Source organism: Cyprinus carpio, chromosome A8 (assembly GCF_018340385.1).
Source record: "Cyprinus carpio isolate SPL01 chromosome A8, ASM1834038v1, whole genome shotgun sequence".
Taxonomy (NCBI): Eukaryota; Metazoa; Chordata; class Actinopteri; order Cypriniformes; family Cyprinidae; genus Cyprinus; species Cyprinus carpio.
The window spans coordinates 20593393-20621237 of NC_056579.1; the positions used below are offsets into that span (position 1 = coordinate 20593393).

General features: G+C 35.5%; 1 protein-coding gene across 2 annotated transcripts in view; it reads right to left on the minus strand.

Moving 5' to 3' along the window:
- The window catches only part of LOC109069847 (transcription factor 7-like 1-B), a 51826-nt gene that overhangs the window by 9165 nt on the left and 14816 nt on the right, over nt 1-27845 (minus strand). For both annotated transcript variants that reach the window (XM_042762733.1, XM_042762734.1), the window contains exon 4: nt 8832-8915. In XM_042762733.1, the coding sequence (XP_042618667.1) occupies nt 8832-8915 (84 nt within the window). The remainder of the gene's footprint in view (nt 1-8831; nt 8916-27845) is intronic.

Genomic DNA, 27845 nt, shown 5'->3' on the forward strand with positions numbered 1-27845 from the left:
GCAATCTGTCCGTGCTCCAAGGCATGCTGGGAGAGCTCAGCCTCACATCCAATGCCAGATCAAAGCCATGTGTACACAGCATGTCCTTCACTACAATCACGGCACATTACGCATCAGTACTCAATGTAGAGCATGTCATTATGACATTCACTTAGTGTAATGAAACCCGAATCTCCATGAATGACTGAAGTTGCACAAACTAGTTCACATTTGTCTGTTTGTTAGCAGAAGCGAGTGAGAGATGTTGTGGTTCGGCAGCACATCTGTAGGACTGAGGAATGACTGCATCAATATTTCATCACCCTGAAAACATTGCTGAAACCACAGAGATGTGATTCTGGAGTTTGGGTGTGAGCAGAACTGCTTTATAAGGCGAGGATAGAAAATACAGATCATGTCACTCGTCACTCCACAACCTTTACTGACAACCTCCACGACACTGTGGTGGCAAAGATTAACACTGAATACAGTCAAAATGATACAGTGGTTTGGAGAGATAACCAAGTAAGCTATTTTTCATTGTTTTCCTAAAAAACTAACACTAAGGAACCTCAATATTGAAATGGATAATTATTATTTCATAACCTAAAACTAAAAAAATGGTTGGTTTTAATATCTAAAATATTGTAGAAAATATACAACCAACTAGAAATAAAATTAATGGTTAATTTAGGCAACATTGAATGAACAAATGGATCTTAATTTGGAAATCTGTTAAAGATTATATGTAACAGCAGTTCAGTGTATCAGTGTAACAGATCACTTAATAAGATTTAAATAAGAAAAACAAGCATTAACCAGGATTCTCACAGTCTTGAAAAAACTGATTATATGAGGTAGCCTCATTTCAAAAGTGTGATTTTTATACCTGAAAAAGTCATAAATTAATACAAAATTAAAAAAACACCGGCATTTTTATAATATACAATATCAATATACATTTTTCTCGTTATGCCCAGCTTTATTAACTTAATTTGGTTGAAGCTGCAAGCCTTATCCAGTAAATCCTGAACAACTGGAAAAATCATGGGGCCTTTGATTACACTGTGGAAGCGCTGGAGTCAAAAATGTTGAGAAGAACCACTGCTCTAGTTCTCTTAATGACAACAAAAGTCATTTAAATCTAAAAACAATAAATGTGCACAAATTATACAATATTGGCCAATATTGTACCACATAAGACATTATACACTACACCTTTAAAGTCACAAATGCATTTGACTTAATGACATGCATTCGAATGCAACTAAATTCAATAATAATAAAAAAGTAGGGTAGAACTTGACTTTATTAGTTGGGACTTAATTCAATGATTAAAAAAAAATAAAAAAAATAATGAAAGGTGTTTCGGTGAGAGAGAGTGTCAAATAAGAGATCCCGTAAGTCAGCGGAAGAGGAAAATAGCTTTAGAAGTGGAGAAAGTTATTCAGATGAAAACAAGCTTTTTCTTTGGAACAAGTTGATCAAAGTATTGAAATGTCTTAAGTTGATCAATTGATGAAATGTCTTAATTTCACATCTAATATCTTGTTTTCTGATGTGTTGAACAAAATGCTGTCAACAGGGGGCAGACTACAGCGGGGACGGTCAATCTGTGGCACTGAAAGACCCAACAACTTTTAAAATTCACTAACAAGCTGTCAACTATTTCCCAGCAGACACTGCCAAGTTGAGGGCACTTTGGTATTCACTATCTACAGAGCATGAGTGTGAGAGTACGTGAAAAATCAGAGCTCCAGAAAGGAAAGCTAAACGGCGTTGGTGTGGGTCTGGAGCTGGCAGAGGTCCGTGACAGTCTGGCCAAGAGGGGAGCAGAGGAGAGGAGAGCGGCCTGCTGTTGGCCGTGGAGGCCGTGTTCAAGAGGGTAGGAGGATTTCACTCAGCCAAACATGATTCTCAATCCTTCACATCTGAGAGAAATTACTAGGCAAACAGCCCCTGGGTACAAGAGTAACTAACAACCCAAACAACCTCCTGAGCCCTGTGTGTGTGTGTGTGTGTGTGTGTGTGTGTTGCTCTCTCCTTTCCAGTGGGGGGTTCTGAGTCTTTGAGGAGTCTTTTCAAAAAAGGAGGAAAGGAAAAAAAAATAGGGCAGAAAAAGAAAAGAATGAAAAAAGGAGAATGCATGGCATGCTGGGATAGCTGAGCCTTGTTTGTCACTGAGGCAGGAAGCGGATGTAAGAGTGGGCAGAACATGACATCAGCATTTAGACACACACACAAAACGCTTAGGTAGACTTTTAGTATTTTTAGTATTATGGCAGCTACACACACAGAAATAAAATACACACAATGTGACTGCAAGTATAATTACTGAGACTTAATGAACATTTATTTTAAACAATATTAACTAGAAAATCACTTACAGAAATGAAAACAAAAAATATCATTTTTTAATATATAGTTTGTGGATTACCAATTTTTTGTGGAATTTTTTTGGGGTTAAAAAGTGAGATTCATGCATGTGAGTCATGGATGTGTGTCATAGATCAATGGGACATGGATCTAGTGTTTGGAAGAGACCATCAGAATGACCCTGTTGTTTAAAGCCATCCTTAAGTAGGACCCTATGAAATCAGTTTAATTTTTTCCCAAATTCTTTTCCCCGAAGTCGTTTTAATTGAAATCAAATTGCACGTTTCAAATTCACATTTCCCCCCACTATAACATTAATTTAACAACTTAATTAATCTTGTATTCAAATTCTTTCATTTTCGGTAAACAAAGGGTTAAACAATATATGTTAACCGTTAAAATTAAAACATGGAAGAAAAATGTGTGATTATTCCTTAAATACAGTTTTAATAATAATAATAATAAAAATAATAATAATAATAATACAATGAGAGGTACATCCCACGGTACAATAGTACTAGATTTTATATATTTTACATGCTACTGACATCTCAATATCTTTTTGTGCATGGGACTTTGGGTTTTTCAGTGCCTTTGGTAACAAAAACCTCAAAAGTTCGAGAGAAACTGAGTGAGAAAGACAGAGGATCATGGAAATGTACGGCTGTTCCTTACTTTTAGAGTCACAATTCTCCACTGTGTTGTACTGAAAAACTCCCACACAATTGGTGGTTGGTTGTGTACAATATGGATCCCAATCCTCAAGCCACAAAGCTTTCCCATCTGAGGCCTCATCGCTAGGCTAACTTAATCAACTGACCTAGCTTATCACATGCTGACACACAGTAAAACATTGAGGCCTCCATTGTATTCTCTCTCACACAAACACACACACACACACACAGTAAAGGTGGTGCAGCATACCACCAAGCAAACCTGTCTCCTGAATTATTGAACGTCCTGGAGTGAACAGAATAACACATTAGCATAGCAACCTTATGGGCTCAATCTGACAAAGCCAGTGTGTGAGTGTGTTCATGGGAGGATGTGGGATTGGGAACAAAATAAATGATGAATACTAACAGCGGATTGTCCAGTTTGTTTAATCCAACTCTGTTGTTTTGTATGGCTGTCAGAATTTGGAGGCCAAATGTAAAAACTTCCACTTTAATTGACTGGGATTGTAAAGAGAGAACATAAAATGTTGGGTGAACAGAATCAGGAAATAATGCACGAAGGACTCAAACCCATGTTGCCTGTCTGAGCACCTCAAAACATGGCACAACACATGTTTCTTCTTCAGATCAAAATAAAAAAATTGTGGTAATTGTGATTTCAAATCAGAATACGTCTCATTATGAGATATAAAGTCAATTATGAAAAATTAAAAACAAAAGTTTAGTTTTTTTTTTGCAATGGTATCCTGTAATTGTGCGTTTCGTGTAACTGTGAATCTCTCATAACTGCAGTTTCCTGTAATTGTACTTGTAAATTGCAATTGTGAGAAAAAGTTCTCAATTCAGAGAAAAAGTCGCAACTGAGATAAGTAGCAATTGTGAGAAAAAGTTGCAAATCCAAGAGAGCTGCAACTGATATATGAAGTAGCAATTATGAGATATGAAGCTGCAATTACGAGGAAAGTTTGCAAATGAGAAAAGCAGCAGCAATTGTGAGAAATAAAATTGCAAAGCTGCAATTCTGATAAAATTCCCAAGAATGATGTTACCAATTACGTGAAATTGTTGCAATTCCAAGTCATCATCACAACTGTGAGATATAAAGTAGCAATTATGAGAAACAAAGTTGCAATTCTTTTTTATTGGCCGAAATGTATACAGTTTAATAAACTATTTAATCATTAAATAAGCTATTCTTATTGGCTGAATAAGCTAACAACTTCAGTAATAAAAAGACGTCTAATGATCAACCTGCGATCAACACATTAGAACTGAGCTCCACGTGTGATATTTTTCAGGTACGCTGTGGACACTTCTTGTTTGGTGATAGTTTTCGCTCCCTGCAGGTCATATTCACGGCGCCGTTCTCCTCCATAAATAAAAAGACTTAAATAAAGACACACCTGAGCTCACCCTTCAGTCACCCTCTTCACACCCTGATGCAAATTCCCCTCATCGAGTCTGACATTCAAGATCAGATGTTGTTCTCAAACAATCCTCCAGCCAACACCAAGGTTAAGCAAATCCCTTCGCTCGTGCTGACAGCCATAAAAAGGGCCAGAGAGAGGGTCCGGGCGGAAGAATGCCACAGGAAGGAAGACTGCGTTCTCATCAAAACCTCAATACTCGCTGTTCAAGTACAGCTAATTTGATTGCCATTACCCGACTACACGTCACATTTTCTGCTGATCCTGTAATGCGAGAGCATGCATTTTAGAACGTTATATTAAGTAAATACAATAAAGGCCTAATGGCCAGGCTGGGCAGTGAGACAAGGGTCCCTGTGTTTTTTAAGGACAATCTCATGGAGTGCTTAGAGGTTACAGAGAGTTCAGGGGTTACAAAGAGTTCAGGGGTTACTGTGACAAAGCGAGTCTGAGCCATGTAGAAGAGACTGAAACGAACACACACACACCCAACTGAATGCCCTCTGGCTGCCAAAGACTCAATGATGACATTGTCAGTCATCTGTATTTATTATGTCACAATTTATTATGTTTGCCTGTCACAGGGAGATTTCAGACTGAGTAAGAGCAACAAATCAGTCATTAAAACCACTAATGGCTGCTAAGTAGCTAAACTGTTCTTTAAAGGCTGGGAATAACGGCTAACAAGGTTATGCTTTATTAATTTCATTACTTTGATTAGTCATACAACTTAATCATATTTCTTATCAGATAAAGGATAAATCTAATTTTTAACAATGTCATGAGACTCTGGACAGAATGGACACAAATGGAATGATGAAAAAGAATGTATTATACAAGAAAATATCAATAAATTTTTGTTTAACATTATTTGGCAAAAAAAAAAAAAAAAAAAAAAAAAAAACAGCACACAAACACTTTTTTTACAAAATGCAAAAAAAAGAAAGAAAAAAAAAGACAAACCGATGAAGAAAAGTGATTATTTATCTATTATGTCATTAAGTTTATAATTTAAAGAGTGAACAAAATAAATACTTTTCCAAATACCTGGCTTTTATAAAATCCATTACTTCTATTAAAAAAAAAACATTTTTAATTTCCCACTATTTCTATTCTTAAATTCAATGTGGATAATTCATTTTATAATGTTTACATTTTTTACAATAAATTTTACATTAAACAGGATTTTTGTTTAATGTAAAATTTACTGTAAAAAATAATAAAATTTAACCATGTAAAATTTATTGTAAAACATTAACACGATAAAATTGTGTTTGGCATTTTTTTTTTTTTTACAATAAATTTTACATTAAACAGCACTTTTCTATTCTTAAATTTAATGTGGATTATCCATTTTATAATGTTTGTTCATTTTTTTATTTTATTTTTTTTTACAATAAATTTTACATTAAATATCACTAATTAATCATGCTTTGAGTTATTACCAATGTTTGAAGATCATACCTGCATGCAGAAAAGTCACTCTTTTACCTACCCTGCACTTAAACCAGTTTGTACTAAACTGTCAGTCTGCCTGACGTACCTTCTGAGGTTCCTCATGTTGTGTGTTTGCATGTTTCATTCTGACAAAATCTCGGATACACACACACACACAGACACACACACACACACACAGACACACAGACACACAGACACACACATAGACACACACACAGACACACTTGCATGCTTAACCATAGCAAGAATGTAACGCTCTGGTTAAATTTATCACCTCTCATCATCTACCACCAGAGGTGAATCAAACCACACAGGTCTGCTGAGGACACAAACTACCATCCTGCAAACCTCCTGACCTCCAACCAGCCTGACTGGAATTCACACAGATCTGCCCAACAGGGAAGCTCGCTCTTATCCAACAGCCATCACTGTGCACACCAAGGAGTGGCACAGATGAACCACACATTCTGGTTTGAGCAAGAATCACTACGGCAAAACAGCTTTCATTACTTGTAATGTACCTACAGGCAACCAGAATCGCTTGATTATAAGTGACCATAGAAAATTAATAATTTTTGTTCTCAAACACAATGTAGGTTGCAAACACTAGGCTAAAAACTCTTTTCAGTGCACACCAAACAACATGATCAACAAACGCTTTGCATGGCCATCAACATCAATCACACAAATCAGTACGAGCTCAGGTAGTCTTTATGTGTGTCAATAAAGACTACCTGACGCTACTATTAAAAACACATCATGGATTTGAGACAAGAAAAAAACATCTGAATGTTTTTGATTTGATTTGAATGATTTGCTTAAATTTAGTGTGGTCTTGCATGTCAACAAAAACTAGTGTGGTTTATCACAGGAAGAGCAAGTTTAAATTTGAGCTATGATATTTTGATTAAAGATTAAGGTAAAAAAAAATATATAATTTTAATGTATTTATTTAACTTTAAATGTATTACATTTAGGCTTTTATCCATATAAACATTGATCAATGCACATATGTGCATATTCCATTTACTTTATCTGTTGTGCTTGTGTGTTGATCAGTGTTTACATATGAATAAAAGCATAAATTAATCTGTTCAACAAAGTTATTGTGAAGAAAATGCTCGATTAATATTGATTACATTTATGTGTCCAAAAAATGTGGTGCAGCAGAATACCAAGCAAACCTGTCTCCTGAATTATTGAACGTTCTGGAGTGAACAGAACAACACATTAGCATAGCGACCTTATGGGCTCAATCTGACAAAGCCAATGTGTGAGTGTGTTTTTGGGAGGACTTGGGATTGGGAACGAAATAAATGATGAATACTAACAGCAGATTTGTTTGTTTAATCCAGTTATTAGAATTTGGAGGTCAAATATCAAATTTTCCATTTTAATTTTGACTGGGATTGTAAAGAGAGAACATAAAATGTTGGGTGAACAGAATCAGGAAATTATGCACAATGAACTCAAACCCATGTTTCCTGTCTGAGCACAAAAAAACATGGCACAACAATCATTTGTGACAGATGTTTCATTTTTGGGTGAATAATCCCTGCAAAGTCAGCAAGAAAATGCTTGATTAATATGTATTTATGTGCCCAAAAAATGTGGTGCAAGATTTACTTTACTCTTTTGTGAAATTTAAGAAATGGCAAGATTGAATTAAACATGAAATTATTAAGTAGAAAGACTGAAGTAGTATTTCCTTGTAAAACTTACTCCAATAATCTGTTTTATTAACAGTGTGATGTCTTTATGTAGATTTGGAAGGTTTCACAAATTGGTTGAGCGGACAGTCAATAGATGTATAAAAATGATAGAATATTAAAAATGTAAATTTGTGTTCTGAACATGAAAAAAAGCCTAATAAGTTTTTATAGCTTGATTTCTGCCATGGGATTTTTTTTAAAGGTAATTGTGATGTTTTTTTTTTTTTTTTTCACAATTCTGACTTTCAATTCTGACCTAATTGTGAGATATAGACTCAACACTCTGAGAAGAAAAGTCAGAATTGTGAAATATAAACCAAATTATGAGATATAAACAAAATTGTGAGATATAAACGCAGAGTTTTGAGATAATAGCAGAATTGTGTGATACAAACAAAATTGAGATAAAACAAAATATGAGATATAAAGCTAAACTATGAGCTACAGATGCAGAAATAAGAGATATAAACATAATTGTGAGATATAAACATGCAGTTCTGAGAAAAGTCAGAATTGTAAGAAACAGAATTCTGAGATATAAATGCAGAATTCTGAGAAATAAACGCAGAGTTCTGAGAAAAGTCAGAATTATGAGATATAGATGCAGAAATCTGAGATATAAACGCAGAATTCTGAGAAATAAACACAGAGTTCTGAGAAAAGTCAGAATTGTGAGAAACACAGTATTGAGAAACAGAATTCTGAGAAAATTCTGAATTATGAGATATAAACAGAATTGTGAGATATAAACGCAGAGTTCTGAGAAAAGTCAGAATTATGAGATATAGATGCATAATTATGAGATATAAACAGAATTGTGAGATATAAACACAGTTTTGAGAAAAGTCAGAATTGTGAGAAACAGAATTATGAGACAAACAGAATTCTGAGAAAAGTCAGAATTATGAGATATAAACAATTGTGAGATATAAAAGCAGAATTCGGAAAAAGTCCAAATTATGAGATATAAATGCAGAATTATGAAATATAAATGCAGAATTCTGAGAAAAGTCAGAATTATGAGCTTTAGATGCAGAATTATGAGATATACACAGAATTGTGAGATATAAATGCAGATGCAATGACATGCTGAATTCTGACTTACTGTGGCCACCATATGTGTGTGTGTGTGTGTGTGTGTGTGTGTGTGTGTGTGTGTGTGTGTGTGTGTGTGTGTGTGTGCACGCTTATGAGTTACTCACTAAGTGTCCTGGAGTAGGTGATCGTGAGTCTTTGAGTGCTGCCGTGCCTGGAACATCCAGAAGGGGCCATTTCATCTGCAGATACTGTCAAACACAATGACAAAATATAGATGAGACTCCAACAGTGCATTTTAATTCACATCTCTCTTTCAAACTTCAATGGAAAAATTCAGTCACAACACAGGTGCATAAACTTCACCTCAGTGGGTGGCAAAGTTAACCAACACGCTTTGTCAGACCAGTTTACAATAGCACCTTAAAAAACGGTGTGTGTGTGTGTGTGTGTGTCTAGACAGGTTTTGCTGATGACTAACTGTAGATGAATGAGTGAAACAAACGTTGAACTGAAAAGAGACTTAACAGAATCTTCCAGCATGAGATCTGCTTCTCAGGGGCTCATAAATAAATCGAACAGTCAACAGAGAGCAATTCTACTGGCAAACACCTGTGTCTGTATTGTGTGTGTGTGTGTGTAACAGAGAGAGAGTGAGAGTGTGAAATCTGTGTTTGTTGGAGAATGTATTCCTCCCAGAGCCCAGCTGTGAGTGACTATCGAGGGAGTGTGTGTGTGTGTGTGTGTGTAGGGGACAGCTGAGAGGAAATCCCATGGAGAGAGGTGGGAAAACTGGACCGTGGTAAAAACACAGCCACATCTATAAAGCTCAAGTTAATAGCCCTGCACTTTTGACCTCTCCCTGTATCACTTCAACTAGTGAACAGAGCAAACACCATCCTGCTCTCTTCGTGTGGCCCGGGCCACATGTACTCCACCGTGGGGCAAACAGGTGCACTGATACTCACTTACGCACAATGCAGTTTTTAAAAAATGCAAAGGTTGTGTTCAGATCTTCTTGTTTTGCTCCATTTGGTCTTATGTTCATAGCTGAAGCCTCAGTGGAGTTCAGTTCAGACATCTGGTTTGTATATCAGTTTTTAACTGCCGGATACAGCAGATTTCCATGTGCACGGATTTCTTAAGGCTACTCAAGAATTTTAAATTCATAAAAACATATATAGTTAGAGCTAATATTCTCATACTAATACGTGAAGAAGTGTTTAAGCAGAGCACATTAAAGTCAACAGGAAATCAAAACTGATCCTGTTCACTTAATGGATGTACCTGAATCAAAAAAAGAAAAAGAAAAAAAGAAAAACTTGGCTTGTTGGTTTAATTTTTTGCTCAGAAATTGTTAGTAATCTTCACAATTAATCATATGTGTGTGTATATATATATATATATATATATATATATATATATATATATATATATATATATATACACATTATTTATTTTATATATATATATATATATATATTATAGTATATATATATATATATATATAAATATATATATATATATATATATATATATGAATATATATAAAATAAATAATGTGTTAAAGTGTGGTCATAGAATTACAAAAACATTAACACATTGAACTAAACATGAAATTTTGAAGTATGACAATTTTAATAGTATCTCAGTGCAAAAATGTACTGCAATAATCTTAGTTTTATTTATAACTTCAAAAATGAATAAAAAAATACACAAAAAAAATCAATGCACTACAAAAGAATATATATATATATATACACACACAGTATGTGTGTGTGTGTTTTGTGTGTGTGTGTGTGTGTGTGTGTGCGTGTGTGCATTAAAGCCAAATAAATGTAATTAAATTAATTTTAGTCATCACTTTATGGTTAAAAAATATGAAGGTTGTGTATTTGATTAAACAGCTTTGATTACAAAACAACATTTTGTCAAAGCTTTCATCTAAACAGTTTTATCATATTGCATGTGGTTATATGCAAAATACAAGAGTTTGTCAAGAACAGCTCGCTGTACACTGATTGGATGATGGCCTCTCTTGAAAATCAAATCAATCATGTTTCTTCTTCATGCTTATTGGCTAATAATCCACATTGTTTGTGCAATCAACATCTGACTTGGTCAAGACAAACTCTCCAGTTCACCTGCTCTGATTTTAAGCACAAATAAACACACAACACTACATTATGTCACTGGGTTTGGAAAAATGTTATTTCCCTTTAATAAATATGATAATTGGAATGAATAAATTGGTCTTTATATTAAGGCTTGCTGATGCTGCTCATGGCTGGAAATCCAGCTGGAAAAAGTGAAGCTTCGATTGAATTAATGTGGGGTCCAGTCCACTTTTGAACCTTTACATCTTTGACTTTGCTTTCATACACAGCGTTCATAGGAAGGAAGTTGACACGGTTAAGGTTAAAAATGGAAAAGACATTATAGCACAAAAGGAAGAGGGGAGGGAGCGGGAGGACAGAGAAAGAAAAAAAAACACTTTCAGGAATGAGTTTTGTCTGAACAGGCCAAGGGTATTGTTTCCTGACAGCTGGGTGACTCGGGGGGCAGAGAGGGCCCCTCATTCCCATCCAAAAGAGAGGAAATTCTGAGGGTTGACATCATTCATCTCCCTCTACTATCCCTGCCACACACACACACATTTATATTCATATATATATATTTATATATCCCGAAAGCTGATGTTAGGGTAGGAATACCAGGACCACACAACTGCTAAAGAGAAACAGAAGGCAGCCATTATTACTCTCTTTAGTTGCTCATGTTTTATCCCACTGCAGGAATCCAGGCCAAGATATAAACACACACAGATCTACATGCTAACTCATAAAAAGCACTGTTAACATGACAGTGGCTTCCAGTAAAGATGCCTAGTTCCAGTAAAGGTCTCTAGATCTCTAGGTCTCCTATAATTACCAGTGCTTTAAACAAGACTTTATATTAATTCAACATTAAATGCCACACTTTCATGCCTAAAAACTAGGGCTGTCAAATGATTAATCACGATTAATCACATCCAAAATAAAAGTTTTGTTTACATAATATATGTATGTGTACAGGGTATATTTATTATGTATATATAAATACACACACATAAATTATATATTTAGAAAATATTTACATGTATATACATTTATATATTTATATTCTTATATTTTATATTATATATAAATATATTTAATATATAAACATAACATATTCTTCTTAAATATATACATGCATGTGTGTGTATTTATATATACATAATAAATATACACAGTATACACACATATATTATGTAAACAAAACTTTTATTTTGGATGTGATTAATCGTGATTAATCATTTGACAGCCCTACTAAAAACACAATGTATAGTGAAAGAAAACTTAAAAGTCACTTTCAGGAAAACCTTAATTTTTTTTTAAAAAAGTAATTTTTTTAAGCTAACTTTTTAAATTAAAATTTCCATGAAGTCATAGTCTTACAAAAATAAATAAATAAATATTTTGTTAGTTTTTTTTTTTTCTTTTTCAAATATAAGACTTCCATAATAATGGCATTTTCAAATGTTTAATGTTACATAAATAAATATTTTATGTAAAATTTGGCCATTCTAAAAAAATAAGACACTTTTTAAAATATGTAATAATGAATAAATGAAAACTTTTTTTAAGTAACATTTCCAATTTCAAATGTGTAATGTTTTATACTCACAAATATTTTTTAAGTGATTTTTTTTAACATTATAAACATTTTTTAAAAATTGGTCATGTGGTAATTTTTCAAATGTATGATTTCCATAATAGTGTACAATTACATCATTTTTTTTTTTTTAAAAATTAAGATTTCCATATAAGTGAGTTTAAAATGTGTAATGTTATATCATTTTTTAAAGTAAAATTGTCATTATTAAAAGGTATGATTTCTATAATAGTGACATTTTCAAATTAAATAATGTGAGGCAGGACTTGATTCAGTCCATTAGATTATAAAAGTGGAAGATATGATATTACTGGTTATTATTAAAAGAACGAAGTAGCTCAGAGATGTTATTACATTTGGATTTAAGATTACGACAGTGACAACAAACACTTTTTTCTTTTGAATGACTGATGAATCATGCAGAACAGAACAGGGATAGTTATCAAGGACATCGCGGTCAGTTTGAGTTTCATTTTGACTTTAAATGGGTAATAGCAGTCCATCTGTGGCAGTTAACAGCTGATCGTATCAGTGTTTCTGCTCTCTGCAAGGCTCATGGGACGGTTTGAGTTGATTTTGGTGACTAAGAGAGCACTAGGAATGTAATGAGGAAAACCTTCAACACCCAACTCAACTAAAAATGATTTCTGTTCTCATTTTCTGGCCTTCCAGCCATTCTCAACACCTCAGCCTAACACAATTCCCTTGGCTGCTGCACGCTGGCATCCGCTCCATTTAACACTTCGGCTCTATCCAAGCACTGGTGCCGACTGCCCCGCCGCTGCGGTCAGGCCCTGGCCCACTAAAACTGTCCTCAAGTTGGCTCAGAGGGTCAGGAGTGAAAAAAAACAACACCTCTTTTGCTGGTCAGCAGAATTCAGCTCCTAAAGACAAGGGTGGTTACAATAGGAAAAGTGCTTTGGGCAGAACTGCGCTACAATCCTGTAGTAAATGTTTACAATGACACAGGACTGGAAGCATACACATAAACTTAATTTGCCAATTACCTTTTACAGAAGACTTCAGGCGCTGTGCTAATGTGTTGCAGGTGCCCTTGAGTTGTGCTTAAAACAAGACAGAACTGGTATGAAATAGAGAGCGAGGCAGAAGAGAAGAGGAAAGGAAGAGCACCTCCTCTATTTACCAACCACTGTATTGATAACAGCTTCAGATCATGTTTATATTGTCTCATATTCACACAACCTTGAGGAAAAATGCCATCAACACTATGTAGCAAAATGCAATAGTCAGATGCAACAGGCAATGTGTATATTATACTATTACATTTTAAAATCCATATATATATATATACACATACATACATACAAACATACTAATGTTAATATCATTATTAGAAATGGAATTATTTACTGAATATCTGTGTTACACAAACTATTACAAGGTGGAATAATTTTTTATATATTACACTTGATTATTTTAAAATCTGCTATATAAATCAAATGTATTTACTACTGTTATTATTACTACTACAAATGTAATTAGTTGAATATGTGTCTTTTAACATACTGCTTTTGCTGACACTGCATTTATTTTAAATCTGAATCAAACATTTCGATGCATCTGGATGCTGGAGCATGTTCCTATTAGAGAGTCTATATTGTGCCTGAAACTTTCTCTCCATAGTGGGTCCCGCTTTCCTCATCCTACATAGAGTCTCTCAACTTCAAACTAGGACTCTCATAGGCCGTCATCCTCCAGCTATCTGATCCATTTCTCTCTCTTCTCTAATTGTCTTCCAGCTCTCTGCCTCGGCCTCCAGCGCTCAGAGAGAACATCAGTCGAACGCTCTCCTAATGAGAGGCAGAACACAGATGCGACAAAAGGTGGTGGAGAATATTCCATAGAAAAGCCAAGCACCGGACCCTTTGGTTTGGTGAACAGAGAGAATATGGCATATGCTCTAGGGCCTGCTAGGTGCCAGCGCCAGAGTCCAATTGTTCGCCTTCTTTCATGGAGAGAGATGCGAACGGGGGGCCAGGAGCTCGGAGGAGACGAGGCAGCGCTGCCAGGGATGCTGTGAGGCAGATGTGAGGGACATTTGTTACTGAGGGAGAGCGCGGCGCCTGCCAACAGCACCCAAATAGAATCGGCCTGACAAACTTACAGCTCCGCTGTGGAGGTAATGAGGGGCTGACATGCTTTCAATTACTTGCTCGAGATCTGTGTTGCTCACTTTACCAAGTTTTTAGGCTAAAAAGTTTACTCTTAAAGCCTGGATGATGATGAAGGGATCTGTTTCAAGTTTTACCATCAACCTGTAATACTTTTAGTTTCTTAATGAACGTTCCTTATTAAAGCACATAATTTAAGTAAATTATATTTTTTTTACTTTTTTTAATTTAATAATTTAAAAATAAACAATTTAAAAAAAAATTATAAATGTAAAGGTTTAAATAAGTGATAGGCAAAGGTAAGATTTTTTTTTTAAAAAACACAGTTGAATTCATAGTGCTTTACACAAAAAACAATTATTAAAAAAAAGTCAAGTACCATACCATAACAATTATACATTTTATATCATAATTTCATTCTGCATAGAAAATAACCCTACTAATAACCACAGCTGAACTCCACACATGTCCTCAGCACCAGCAGATCATGCCAATCCCCCACCGTGTGGCCTGTATTTATTTAGGACCCCCTGATGCACCCAAATGGGCCTCCCTGTGGCCGGTGTGTTAAAGTGTTAATCACATCTCTCAATCCGAGCAGCCCAGCACAGATAAAACACCGTCCAGCCCCACATGATGGCCTATTGTCAGAACATGCCGTCAGCTTAATACTAGTCATTTACACCTACTGTTAGTCCAACCTGACCACACAACCAGCGCTTACCACAGGCCACACACAATAGAGGTGAGAACAGCCCGCCTGCTTCAAACCGGGCGCCTTTGTGAAAGTGCGTTGTGGGTAATTAAATAATTATACAAATCATTCTTACGCAAACGAGATACAATCATGCTAATTGGAGGGAGAGATTAACTATCAGTGAAACTGGGTGGACCTGAAGCAGCTCCGGTGAGATCAGCACCCACAATGCTTTGTCAGATCGTCTGGAATGTAACCAAACTTCAGAGATTAAATTTGAGCACTGATAGTGATTTGGGTAAAAGAGTGTGGCATTCAAAGATGAGAAAACCCAAGCATTAAATAAGTGCTCACTGACACGCTAGGTTTACAGTTAAGAATAAAATCACCGGTCTAACTTCACTAGCTTAATTTGGGATGTTGATAGATCCACATCACTGAGCGATTTCCCTTGACGGCAACACAGTCCCATAGTTAAACGCTGCCACATTAGCGAGTCTGCACCGCATGCAGGTATGTTTGTTTTGGCTGCAGGAGTTATTTACAGCACGGCCAGACGAAACATTTCAATGAGGCTATTTATTTGCGCTTTTCACACCATAACAACGTCTGAGGCTGTTTTCGTACTCAGTTCGATTGATTTTTTCACCTTGTTCTCCCTTCCTCCGCAGGCCTGTTTTCACACTGTACTATCTGGGTCTGAATCACGTTATGTAGGGCCCTGTGATTTCTGCAATATACTGTAAATTTTATTTTACTGCAGTGCGCAATGTCACGGAACCTTGCCAAATCTGAATGAATAAATCAAAAGCAGGGCTGTACCCCTAATCGAATCACCATGTGGACTAGTGTCTGTGAACATTAAAGTGCAAAATGTGCTACTGAAATATGAAGTCTGTCTGTTCTGCGTGTCTCTGTGTGGAGAGCGGCACAGTTTAATGAGTCACTTCATGAGTCTCCCCATTTCATTTGATAAAACTTTAACAGAAATAAGTATATAGTAGTATAGAAAATAGTATTTCAGGAGTATTTGTCAGTGTTATTATAAAATTTCTGTACCTGAATACTACGACCTTATTTTATTTGCTCGTAATTTGTGCATTTGTGCTTATTTTTCACTGGCAGTTCACTTGTCTTTAAAAAAAGTTTACACTTTCTTAGTTAGGCTAGTAGTTTTTGCTGTGGTATTGAAGTAGTACTTCACTTTAAGTAATAAATGGAAAGCTAAGTTACACAGAAATATTTTTTTCTTGCTGACTTAAAAAAAGATCCACTCCGTGACTCAAAAAACGTAATATGATCCGAACCGTGGTCTTCAGACCATGTGTCAAACACCAAACCGAATGAGACACCGCGAGAAAGATTTTTGAATTTGTTTGCCAAGTGATAAACGGATTGAAAGTGCAAATTTTCCCCAAGAAGATGGTAGATCGTATTAGACTTCATCTAATTTTCAATTTTGCCACTTTTAATGCTAACAATAGTTGAACAGGAATGAGAGAAATGATTAGGATATGTCAGATTTGAAATGCACCCGCATGATCAGATTGAGTGGCATAAGCCAAATTTTTAAAACCAAATGGTCCTTTAATGCATGAATGAATAAAATGAATGAATAAAATCCATGCAGAACGCTAAAGCTAAGCAAACTGTAGTATGAAGTATGAATCTAGCACTAAGGTGCTAATGGCTGCCATGTTTGAAGTATCCCTCAGTCTTTGGGCCGAGTGAAGTTAAGTGCCTTTGACAGGGCTCTGCTGCTCTCATCGGGCGTCTATTGTGACCTCCTTGCACATCCATTCATTGCCTGAAAACACTAAAAACCAAGTCAAAGGTCAACCTGCCAGAGTGCACACATCTCCATGGCAACATGGTCCTATTAAGGCCGAACTCATGGGCCTCTTAACACGCTCTTGTGCACAAAAGAACTATTAGTAAGGAAGGACAGACTGAGATGCGTGTGAGCTTCTATGAGCGTAAGGGAAGCACAGAGATGGGGCAAAGGTTTAACCGAACAATTGAGAGATTCCAAGGTCTGACCAGGACTGATGGATGGATTTGGATATTAAGGTGACCAACAGTCCATCAAACCAGGCCCGGACAGCATGAAGAGCCCATTTCCCACTCTATTGAAGACCTCTCTTGTTTGTTAGCTACGAAGCAACACAAGACTCATATCATTCATCATACCGTAATCTCTATCTGTTCTCTGTGGCATGGAAATAAGAGGCTACTTACAGTACATTCTCATTAGAAAATCAACAAAAAAGTTTTTTTTAGGAAACAATGTGCAAAATGGCACACTTAGGACTTGCTTGAACACTGAGTAATGATACAAATGAATTGTCCACTGAAAACTGACAATTTGAAAAAGAACAAGAAGTGATGTGTGGCCAAACGTGATGTCCCATACTCGGAATTTGTGCTCTGCATTTAACCCATTCAAGTGAACAGAGAAAATTCTGAGAAAATTCTGTCATCAGTTACTCAACCTCGCTCTGTTCTAAACCTGTATGAGTTTCTTTCTTCTATCTTGAAGAATCTCAGTAACCAAACAGTTGATGGTAACCATTGTTTGGTTTAAACATTCTTCAAAATATCTTCTTTTGCGTTCAAAGTAATTCATACATGTCTGGAACAACTTGAGGGTGAGTAAATAATGACAGAATTTTCATTTTTAGGTGAACTGTCCCTTTAAAACTGGTTCGGCACCCTTATTTGTTCAGTTTAATGTGTCCTTATCACATCTCTGTACCAAGAAGGAAATGTAGCTGTGATTCAGTCATCATCTATGACTTCCTGTAGAAGGGAATCAGAAGAGATGGTGAAGATTTTTTTTTAACAGAACAGCATACTTGGAATAATACCATTGCATTGACCATGTATAGGCTTTTATTCACACAGCGCTCGTAGAATGAGAGACAGAGCTGATAGAGTCAAGCGTGATGGAATAATTGAGCTATTGTACTCAAGAACACAACACAAGGTCAATCGAAACCTTACGCATAATTAGAAGCACAAGAAAATAATCAGGGCATCTGTCGAGAGCTGGCGTTTTGTCAGTGCCGAGGGAAGACAGCCATATTGCTTCAGTCAATTACCAGTGTGCTCGGAGGTTTTTCAGTACCTGGCATATCTTGTTACAGTTACTTCTACAAATATTAAACTCCCAAGAAGGGCAATATTTTTAACCCTTAATGCTGATGGATAAAGACCTTTATATTAACTGCCAGCTCTTTGGGGGGATTTTAGCTTGAAAAACTCTTCAGTCTGCCAGTTTAAATTAGCCTGAAACATTTTCATAATAACCCCATAAACTGTAACTGTTGAATGGATGACTGATGGAGCCGGCTGTGAAATGAACGACTGGATGTTTACTATAAAAAAAAATTTAACTGAGGTGTGTGTGTGTGAATACACTAGACATGAGGCCGAGTTATTTAAACATGCATGTGAATGCAAACACTTTTAGCTCAATATCATGTGTTGTTACGTACCAATATGTGCCAGACTGCAACTCATAATACCAGTATAGATGAACAATATATTGGCATCATCCAATAATCATATCAGATTTAATCAGTTTCAGTCTAATAAGTAAAATATGCTGATATATTTAAATGCTGTTGATAAATAAGCTGTTAAATTAAAGGCAGTTGATCATGACCTTACATTATTTATTTTTTTATTCAATTAAAAATGAAATATTTGCTCTGAACCTGTAAGATTTTTTTTAATCCATGGCACACGTGCATTTTTTTATTTTCTGCCTTATATATGTATATAGATAGATAGATAGATAGATAGATAGATAGATAATGAATGCTGTAGAAGTACTTTTCAATGTTAGTTCAAGTTAACTAATGTAGCGTAATGTAAACAACAGAAATCTTATTGTAAAGCGTTACCAAACTTTATTATAATGGTCAAACTAGCTCAGTTAACTTTGTTAGTGAAAATTAACATTTATAGCTAGTTCTGTAAATAAAAACAGATCCTGGTAAACAGATCCATCACAAAAACGAACTTACCATTCAAATACATAGAACACAACAACATGCTTGGTATTTATTGGCTCTGTATGTTTGCAAACTAGCATAGAGTACGTTTCTGCTATAAAACCTGTAAACCTTCATTTACAGTCTGACAAATTCTATCCAGATGTGGCGAATGAGGCACTGTAACTTTACCGGCTCCATTTTACAGGAGTGTTTAGTTTATATAGCTGACACAGACTTAAGATTACAAAATGAGGCACAGGTATCACTTTAAACCCAGACTTTTTCAAGGTTTTCTGCGGCTGAAAATGAGAAAATAAATATTTGCTCGGGTATAAATCTGATCGTGCAGCTGCTCAATAAGGGCTTGTGCTACAAGAGGCTGAACACACACTGCTACCATTTAAACTGGCCTTTTCACTGCCATGACACATCACTCTATAGAGAAAAAGAGAGAGAGACGGACAGAGAGATGGTGGAAGGAACAGACAGGGCTAAATTAAACACATTTGTTTCTGCTCACACATACCACAAGCCTTATGAAAACAGAGAACTGATTGTGTTCGCTCTTAAGCCGCTCTGACAGAAACACACACACACACACAGCTGTCTATAGAGGGCTGGATGCATGTTTGGCTCAGCAGTAGAGGCATATAGAAGCAGGCCTGGACCTCCTGTGTGCTTAGACTGAGCTTTACAACCTAATACACCCTCTACACATCCTTCTTCACTATGAAAAACGCATACACACAGCAGGGAAGCTCCCGTACTGACTCAAGCGCTGCAAAAACATGTACTTGCAGGCATGCAGTCATGACAGAGACAAACTATGTGCACAAATACAAGAACAGCTTACTAAAAATGATTATTTCCTCTTTCTAAACCCACATGTCTGTCTCTCTTCAAACGAACAGAAAAGGAGATGTTTAGCTGAATGTCCAAGCTGCTCTTTTCCCATATAATGAAAGCGAATGGGGACCATGACTGTCAAGTAATGTTTTCAATAAATAACTTACAATTTAAAGCATACTGTTTTGATACTCAGATTTCTAAGATCTCTAGATTATCAAAACAATCCAAGCTGCTGAAAAACCTGTTGCATACAATCTACTACAGGCCTGCTGTCATTTGATTGATAGTTTATATTTTTAGCAAATAAAAGCCTTTTAATTGTGGTTCATGTGTCTTTTTGCGGTGAAATCCTTACTGATTTTTACAAAGTAAATGCACAAATATTTTTATATTATTAGTATAATAATATGTGAATGTGTTTTTGTTCATCTCTCAGTCATCACTGTATTGCATTGAATAGAATTATGTCTGGCCCCAGAAAAACTGCAGAGCTTTGATCATAAAAGCATTTAAAGATCATACGCAAATTAATACCATTTTATAAAGACATTATTGGGAGATATAAAGTGACAACTTATATTCATAGGCACCTTTATGAAATTTAGTCCATTATACTGTTAAAAATCTATAATTAGATTTTCATCTTACGTTTTGGTCACATAAATATTAGCAACTGCACCAAAATTGCATATTTTTTGCTCAGTTTGGACCTCTGAATAAAACCAAGGTGTTTTTTTTCCCTGAGTATTAACTCTGTATTTTCACTATATATATCAGATAAAAGCCTGATGAATCATATGATATAGAAATAGAAAAAAAATTAAAAATTTAACTCTTCCGTCAAAAACTATTTTTTTCTGACTATTATTTCTTATGTCAGGCTTTACAAGGTTAAGTATTATTCTGTTTCTCACGATATGCTATAATGTAGGACTTACAAAACATACAACATTTGAGTTGTATGAACAACTTATGATGGTTTTATAATTTTTTGGACCTTGACAGCTCCTGATCCCCATTCATTGTTATTTTCAGGAAATGCAGCATGAACGTTCTTCAAACATTTTTTCTGCCCAAAGAAAAATCAAGGTGAGGGTGACTAAAGAATGACAGGATTTTCAATTATCAGATGAACTACTCCTTTTGTTACCTACTGATCTCTTCATTCATGAGTAAGATAATCTTCATTCATAATGTCCAGGGCAAAATCTTTGGCTTTCAACACCAGTGGGTCTTCTTGGAAACACGTTCCATCATTGGTGTTGTTTTAGTGCAGAACAAACAGGAAAGCTTGCAATACAATGAGTAAAGCAAACAGCATCCAGCCCCACTGACTGTGTGAAGTTTTGCTGAAGTCCACAGATGATCTCTGTAGCGTGGCCGTGGACCGGCTCGAGGGTTCGAGGGGTCAGGAGCTCCCTCACTCCTTCTACACGGTTCAAAAACTCACCTTGAGAAAGGCATTATGGAGGGGAAGCCAAACAGAACAGGAATCAGCTTTTTTGCTAATGGAGCCGACTGTGTGCGTGACACGTTTGAGAAATTAGCAGGACAAGTTAAACTAACAAGCTAACAAAGTCCATTGTTTTTATTCAGGAATGAAGACTTTGAATGGGATTAGAAGCCTAGCGTTACTGGAAATTCATTGTGTTTCGAGGTGGATTTGAATGGTGAGAACGTTTAGAACACAAATCGTCAATGGAGAGTCAAAACAGAGACGCTGAATCATTAAAAACTTTGCAAGTCGTCAACGAACGAGACATATCCATGTCATAAACTGTAAATGGCTATTAAATACATTTACGTCAGTGCGCTGGCGTCCTGAGGGTCTCGTAAAAGCTCCCAAGGCCAAGTAACACTCTCAAAATGACTGCTCACATGTTGATAACGTATGTTAGGACTTCCAATTCGACTAGCAGGGTGATGTCATGTAAAGGTGGAATTTGTTTTTGTGTAGAAAGCAAGAATGTGTCACACTATTAAAATGAGGTGCGCACAATGGAGAAGGAATTAAGATTTCTAAAAGCTTCGATACGAAATCTCCTCAACACCCTATTACAGCGACATTTACGACTGCACCAGCTCGCAGGTATTTACACCAAACCCATCCAGAGAGTCTGACTAAGAGAAAGAGAGCATGAAACACACACAAAGAAAGGAACAACAATACACTCACAGTAGAGGAAAAAACAGAGGTCACACATTACAAAAAAAGGTAAAAAAATTCTTGCAGATTAAACCTGCATGATTTGCTCAATTTTGGACAAATATGGTCATTGTGATTTGAACTGCAATATGAGAAACATTTAAAGATCTTGTTTTGCTGTTGCTTAGATATAAAGGTTAAAAGAAGAAAAGGCATCAAATAAAACTGAAACAGCCGCTCTCATGACAAAAACTACAAACGAATAAGAAAAGCCTTTCATCTCCAAATAAAGCCCAGCTTTACCCTATGATCTGATGCCAGGTACAAGTTACTCTGTAGGGAGTATGTCTTTATTATAAATAGTATATTAATAATTTATTATATTAACATTATTATAATAATTATTATATTAATAATATTATTTATTATCATTGTTTTTTTTTTTTTTATTATTATTATTATAAGCAGTAGAATTAGCAGTAGTAGTATATTTATGCTTTTATAATAACAATAATAATAAAGTATAACAATTACTACCACTAACAATAATTTGTTTATTAATAATAATAACACTAATTATTATTATTATTATTATTATGTTTTTGTTATTAGTAGTAGTAGTAGCAGTGGCAGTAGTATATTTATGTTTTTACAATAATACTAACTAACAACATATGTAACAATTACTGCTACTACTAACAATAATTGTATTTTGTCTAACAACAACAATAATAATTATTATTAGCAGTAGAAGTAGCAGTAGTAGTATATTTATGCTTTTATAATAATAATAACAACAAATAACAATTACTATCACTAACAATAATTGGATTTCGTTTATGAATAATACACTAATTATTATTATAATTATTATTATTATTATTATTATTATTATTATTATTATTATTATTATGTTTTTGTTATTATTAGTAGTAGCAGTAGTATATTTATGTTTTTACAATAACAATAACGTATGTAACAATTACTGCTACTACTAACTAGTGGTCGACCGATAATTATTATTATTTTATTTTTTTTACAGCCGATGCTGATATCTTGGAAAGAAGGGGGGCCGATGGCCAATATAAAGCAGATATATACATTTTTTATTTAATATTTAAGAAATTAGAAATTATTTGACTATGGATTAAAAAATAATTTTGTAAAATAAACATACTTATACTTTAGATGACAAAGTATTTTTCACAAATAAATAAATATTTCATAAAAAATATAAAATGTCAGGCGCTGCCTTTGTCGCGCTGTCAAAATAAAAGTCCTGCCTCAAACACAATCGGCTAAGAAGAAAAACTTATCAGCCAATGTCAATATTTGAAAAATGCCAAATATTGGCCGATATATCGGCCGACCACTACTACTAACAATAATTGTATTTTGTCTAACAACAATAATAATCATTTATATTATAATATAATATAATATAATATAATATTATTTTGTTATTATTATGAAATGGCAGTTGTCATATTTATAACATTTCGTAATGTTTAGTGACAATCATATTTATAACAATTTCTTCAACCTTTTGAGAGAAAAGTGGAGTAAAACTGGTGGAGGAACTTTGAGGCTTCACGTGTGCTTCATGTCACTGTGCACTAATTGTCAAAGTCAGTAGACTGTGAGTCAGTTAGAATAGATTCATCTGTAGCAGCAAAATGTGAATATGAAAAGTTAATGCTTTGTATCACAAAAAAAGTTTGTATGCACCTCCTGAGATGCAGTGACATGCTTGGAAGCTGCTGAAACACTTCAAAATGAAATCAAAGCAGCAAAACAACAAGAAATTATTAAACCAGAGATAAATTTGACATATTTGTCATGTTGAAACTGAACTGAACTGAAAGCATCAGACACCTAACATAACACAGCATGTCTTCTCTTCACAGTTAAACAGCTGGTCATATGGGCTGACATCTTTAGTCCTCGCTTTACATGTGGTTCTTTTTCTTCGAAGGTCAGACAGTGTTTTGCATCCAAGGCTGCGAGCAGCTCACCATTCAACCCATCTTTTAAACTTCATGTGAAACACACTTCAGTCTAAGTACATAGACAATAACAGAGACACCACACTGACATGAACTTCATCAGAGAGACAACCTCATATAGACTAAAGCTATACACTTAATGAATGGCAATGACGCTTCCTAAAGACCTGGACTTCAGGAGAACTGTGCAAGTGTCAGAAGGATGTATTCAAATCAAGGTAAATCTGCCACTTCAAATGACAAAGATGTGTAAGATTTCTAAAGATTCCTTACAAAACAAATTCACTTCAGAACAATGTATCGATGACATAATGTGTAAGCCAAAGAGAACGATTAAGATTGTCAGGGCCAAGGACCTGTTAATGGAAAAGCAAGAATGGTTTTCTTCTAGAAAACATGCTGAACTGCAGTGAAGAGTTACATAAAAGAAAAGTTGACCAGGACTTCTTTTTGGAGACAAATAAGAAGCATTCATGTGATGTTCCATCTTGGTCTTTAAAAGGCAGATTCATTTAGACACGTCTCTATAAACCCACTCAGCTTTTGACCCTGAACTTTGACCTCTCACCGTTAACCTGAAGGGCAAACGCAGTATTGAGTGACAGCTGAAGCAGAGTCGTAGTGTGTTTGCACACAGGCCCAAAGTGAGCCGTTGGCAGAGGAGCTCTACGAGGTGTTGCATTACCCCGCGGCCCCAGCACTGAATTCTCACTCAGTGAGACTAATTCTGGGTCAAAGTCTCCACACCATTTAATCACATTTGTTTAGCAATTATACTGCATTAAGTGAAACATGTCAGAGATGAACCGCTAAAGAATGAGGAGAGAAACAGAGAGGAACAGAGGAAGAGGAGAGAGAGGAATGAGTTATGAAAACAGTGCTGGTTCCTATTTAAGATTTTTACTGAGCTTAAGTTAATACAAGTAATACCGCAGCAGGGGACTGGAAGGAAAAAAACTATAAAACACAAGTGTGTACACACTGACTCAGCTAAACTCTCACACACAAATGAAAAAACAACAACTTCATAAAGGTATGCTGTAATCTTCTAAAACTATAATAATGTTACTAAATAAACATACTCATCTTAAACTTTTGATTAGTATTGTATATTATGTATAAAACATTGAATATACTACTATATTATATTTAATCCAATTAATGTGGAGAAAAGTGGATATGAGATCAGGAAACAATGCAGTCTGTACTCGAACCTTCATCTCCTGCATGAGCACCACAGCTCAATGCATCATTATACTTCAACTTTATATCGGACAAAACTGAGTATTATCAGTCAGTTTTACATGTTTAACTTGATTTTGAAGTGAAACAGGACATTCAGTGAGTTTAGGATGGGATTTGATTATATCCATCAGGACTTGATTGAATCCAAAAACTGAAAAGTACTCTAACGTAGACAGATGGCGGGATTGAAGCAGTAGAAAAATCTAACAAGGACTGGTGATGTCAGCTGAAAAAGTCATTATTTTTTCTTTTGCACGGATGAATCATGCTCAATCAAGAAATTCCAGTAATGTGAATAAAAGTAACCCAACTCTAAAAATACTATTGTCCAATAGCAAAACATAATTTTTAACATGCATAAGATATTACATGTAAGAATGAGACATATAATTGCTATATAATTGAGTGAGTTGGAGTGATGAGGAGATGCATGAGGATAAAAAGATGCAGTACGAGCAGTAAAGTGTTTGTGTGTGTGTGTGTATGTGTGTGTAGGCCTCAGCTGTAAGACTCTGAGCTGCTGCTCTGGTCTCTTTGTTCTGTCACACATGCCAGTCTAAAACTCTCAAAGAGCCCATTCACTACCAGTGCTGCACTTGCCAACACACGCGCACACACACACAGTCCTTTCCTCTCTCCAGTCCAATGTAACGCACACATTCCTTCTTAGATACTGTGCGGACAACACACCATGGCCGACTCACTCGTTGCTAAAATGATCTTAGAAACTCAAATGCAAACTAAACCCATCTTAGAAATTAACAATGGAGAGTCACGTGTGCTGGGAATCCCAAGGCCTGAACTCAAGCTAAATCCATTTCTTTTTTTTCTTTTTGGGTGCTAGGGAAGAAGCAGTATGAGAGGAAGAAATGGATCACTTGCAGGAAAACGAATCAGAGAAATCATAATGCTTAAAGGGTTAGTTCACCCAAAGATGAAAATTAGGCTGTGTTTTACTTACCCCAGAGGCATCCTAGGTGTATATGACTTTCTTCTTTCAGACGAATCCAGTCTGAGTTATATTTAAAAATTGTCCAGGCTATTCCAAGCTCTATCATTGCTGTCAGCGGGTGTTGCAGTGCTTCAGTCCAAAAGAAGTGAAATAAAAAGCACCTATCCATTAAAAAAAAAAAAAAAGTGTCTCACACAGCTGCAGGGGTGAACAAAGGCCTCCTGTAGCGAATCGATGGGTTTTTGTAAGAAAAATATCCATCACTTTAATGTAGTTTGCGCCAACAGTTGTACACAGAAGCATTTCCGGGATCATGATGTAATGGAGGTCGGTTTGTTAACAGGAGCAAAGGAAGCAAGGTTTCCTTACTTTGGCAAAGGAAAACCAGTCTCCTCTTGGCTTATTTCCAAATCCTCTGACATTCTTCTTTACAAATCCTCGTTTTCCATTTCTAATTAGTGACCGTTGTTTTGTTTTGATCTCTCTGCTGCATTTCCGTGTGCATCAATTCTGAGTGGCACACGTGCAAAGCCGTCATCATTTGTCATCCACCTGGAACTGCTTCTGTTTACAACAGTGTGCAAGCTAGATTGAAGTGATTATTACGTTTTGAATATGGATATTTTTCTTACAAAAACGCATCAAATCGCTACTGGAGGCCGTGTGAGACACTTTTTTTATGGATGGGTGCTTTTTAACTAACTTCTTTTGGACTGATGTATGCAACACCCGCTGAGTGGCATTAAACAGCTTGAAAGATCAAAGACAATTTGTAATATAACTGTCTGAAAGAAGAAAGTCATATACACCTAGGATGCCTCGGGGGTAAGTAAAACGCAGCCTAATTTTGATTTTTGGGTGAACTAACCCTTTAAAGGATTAGTTCACTTTCAAATAAAATTTACTCACCCCCATGTCATCCAAGATGTTTATGACTTTCTTTCTTCAGTTGAAAATAAATTAAGGTTTTTGATTAAAACATTCCAGGATTATTCTCTTTATAGTGGACTTCAACGGGTACCAAATGGTTGAAGGTCAAAATTAGTTTCAGTGCAGCTTCAAATGGCTCTACACGATATCAGACGAGGAATAAGGGTCTTATCCAGTGAAACAACCGGTCATTTAAAAAAATAAATAAAATTTGTATATAATTTATAAACAGAAATTCTCGCATTGTATGCTAAAAATATGCAAAATTCTGACAGTCTGCTAGGCTCATAAATATGAATCATGTTGTCTGCATTCGCTCAGACTGATTTGCTGAAATCAAAAGGTGGATGTGATAGGTGAGCGTTAACGAATGGGATTGCCGCTTATGCATTAGTGCTTGGAATTAAACCCTTTGGTTAACATGAAAGGCTAAAATAATAAAAAATTTCAGAATGAATTCCGCCAGTCAGCTGTAAATCCATTATATTAATGGAAATTGTGCACTATTCCTTTTTTCACGCCATCAT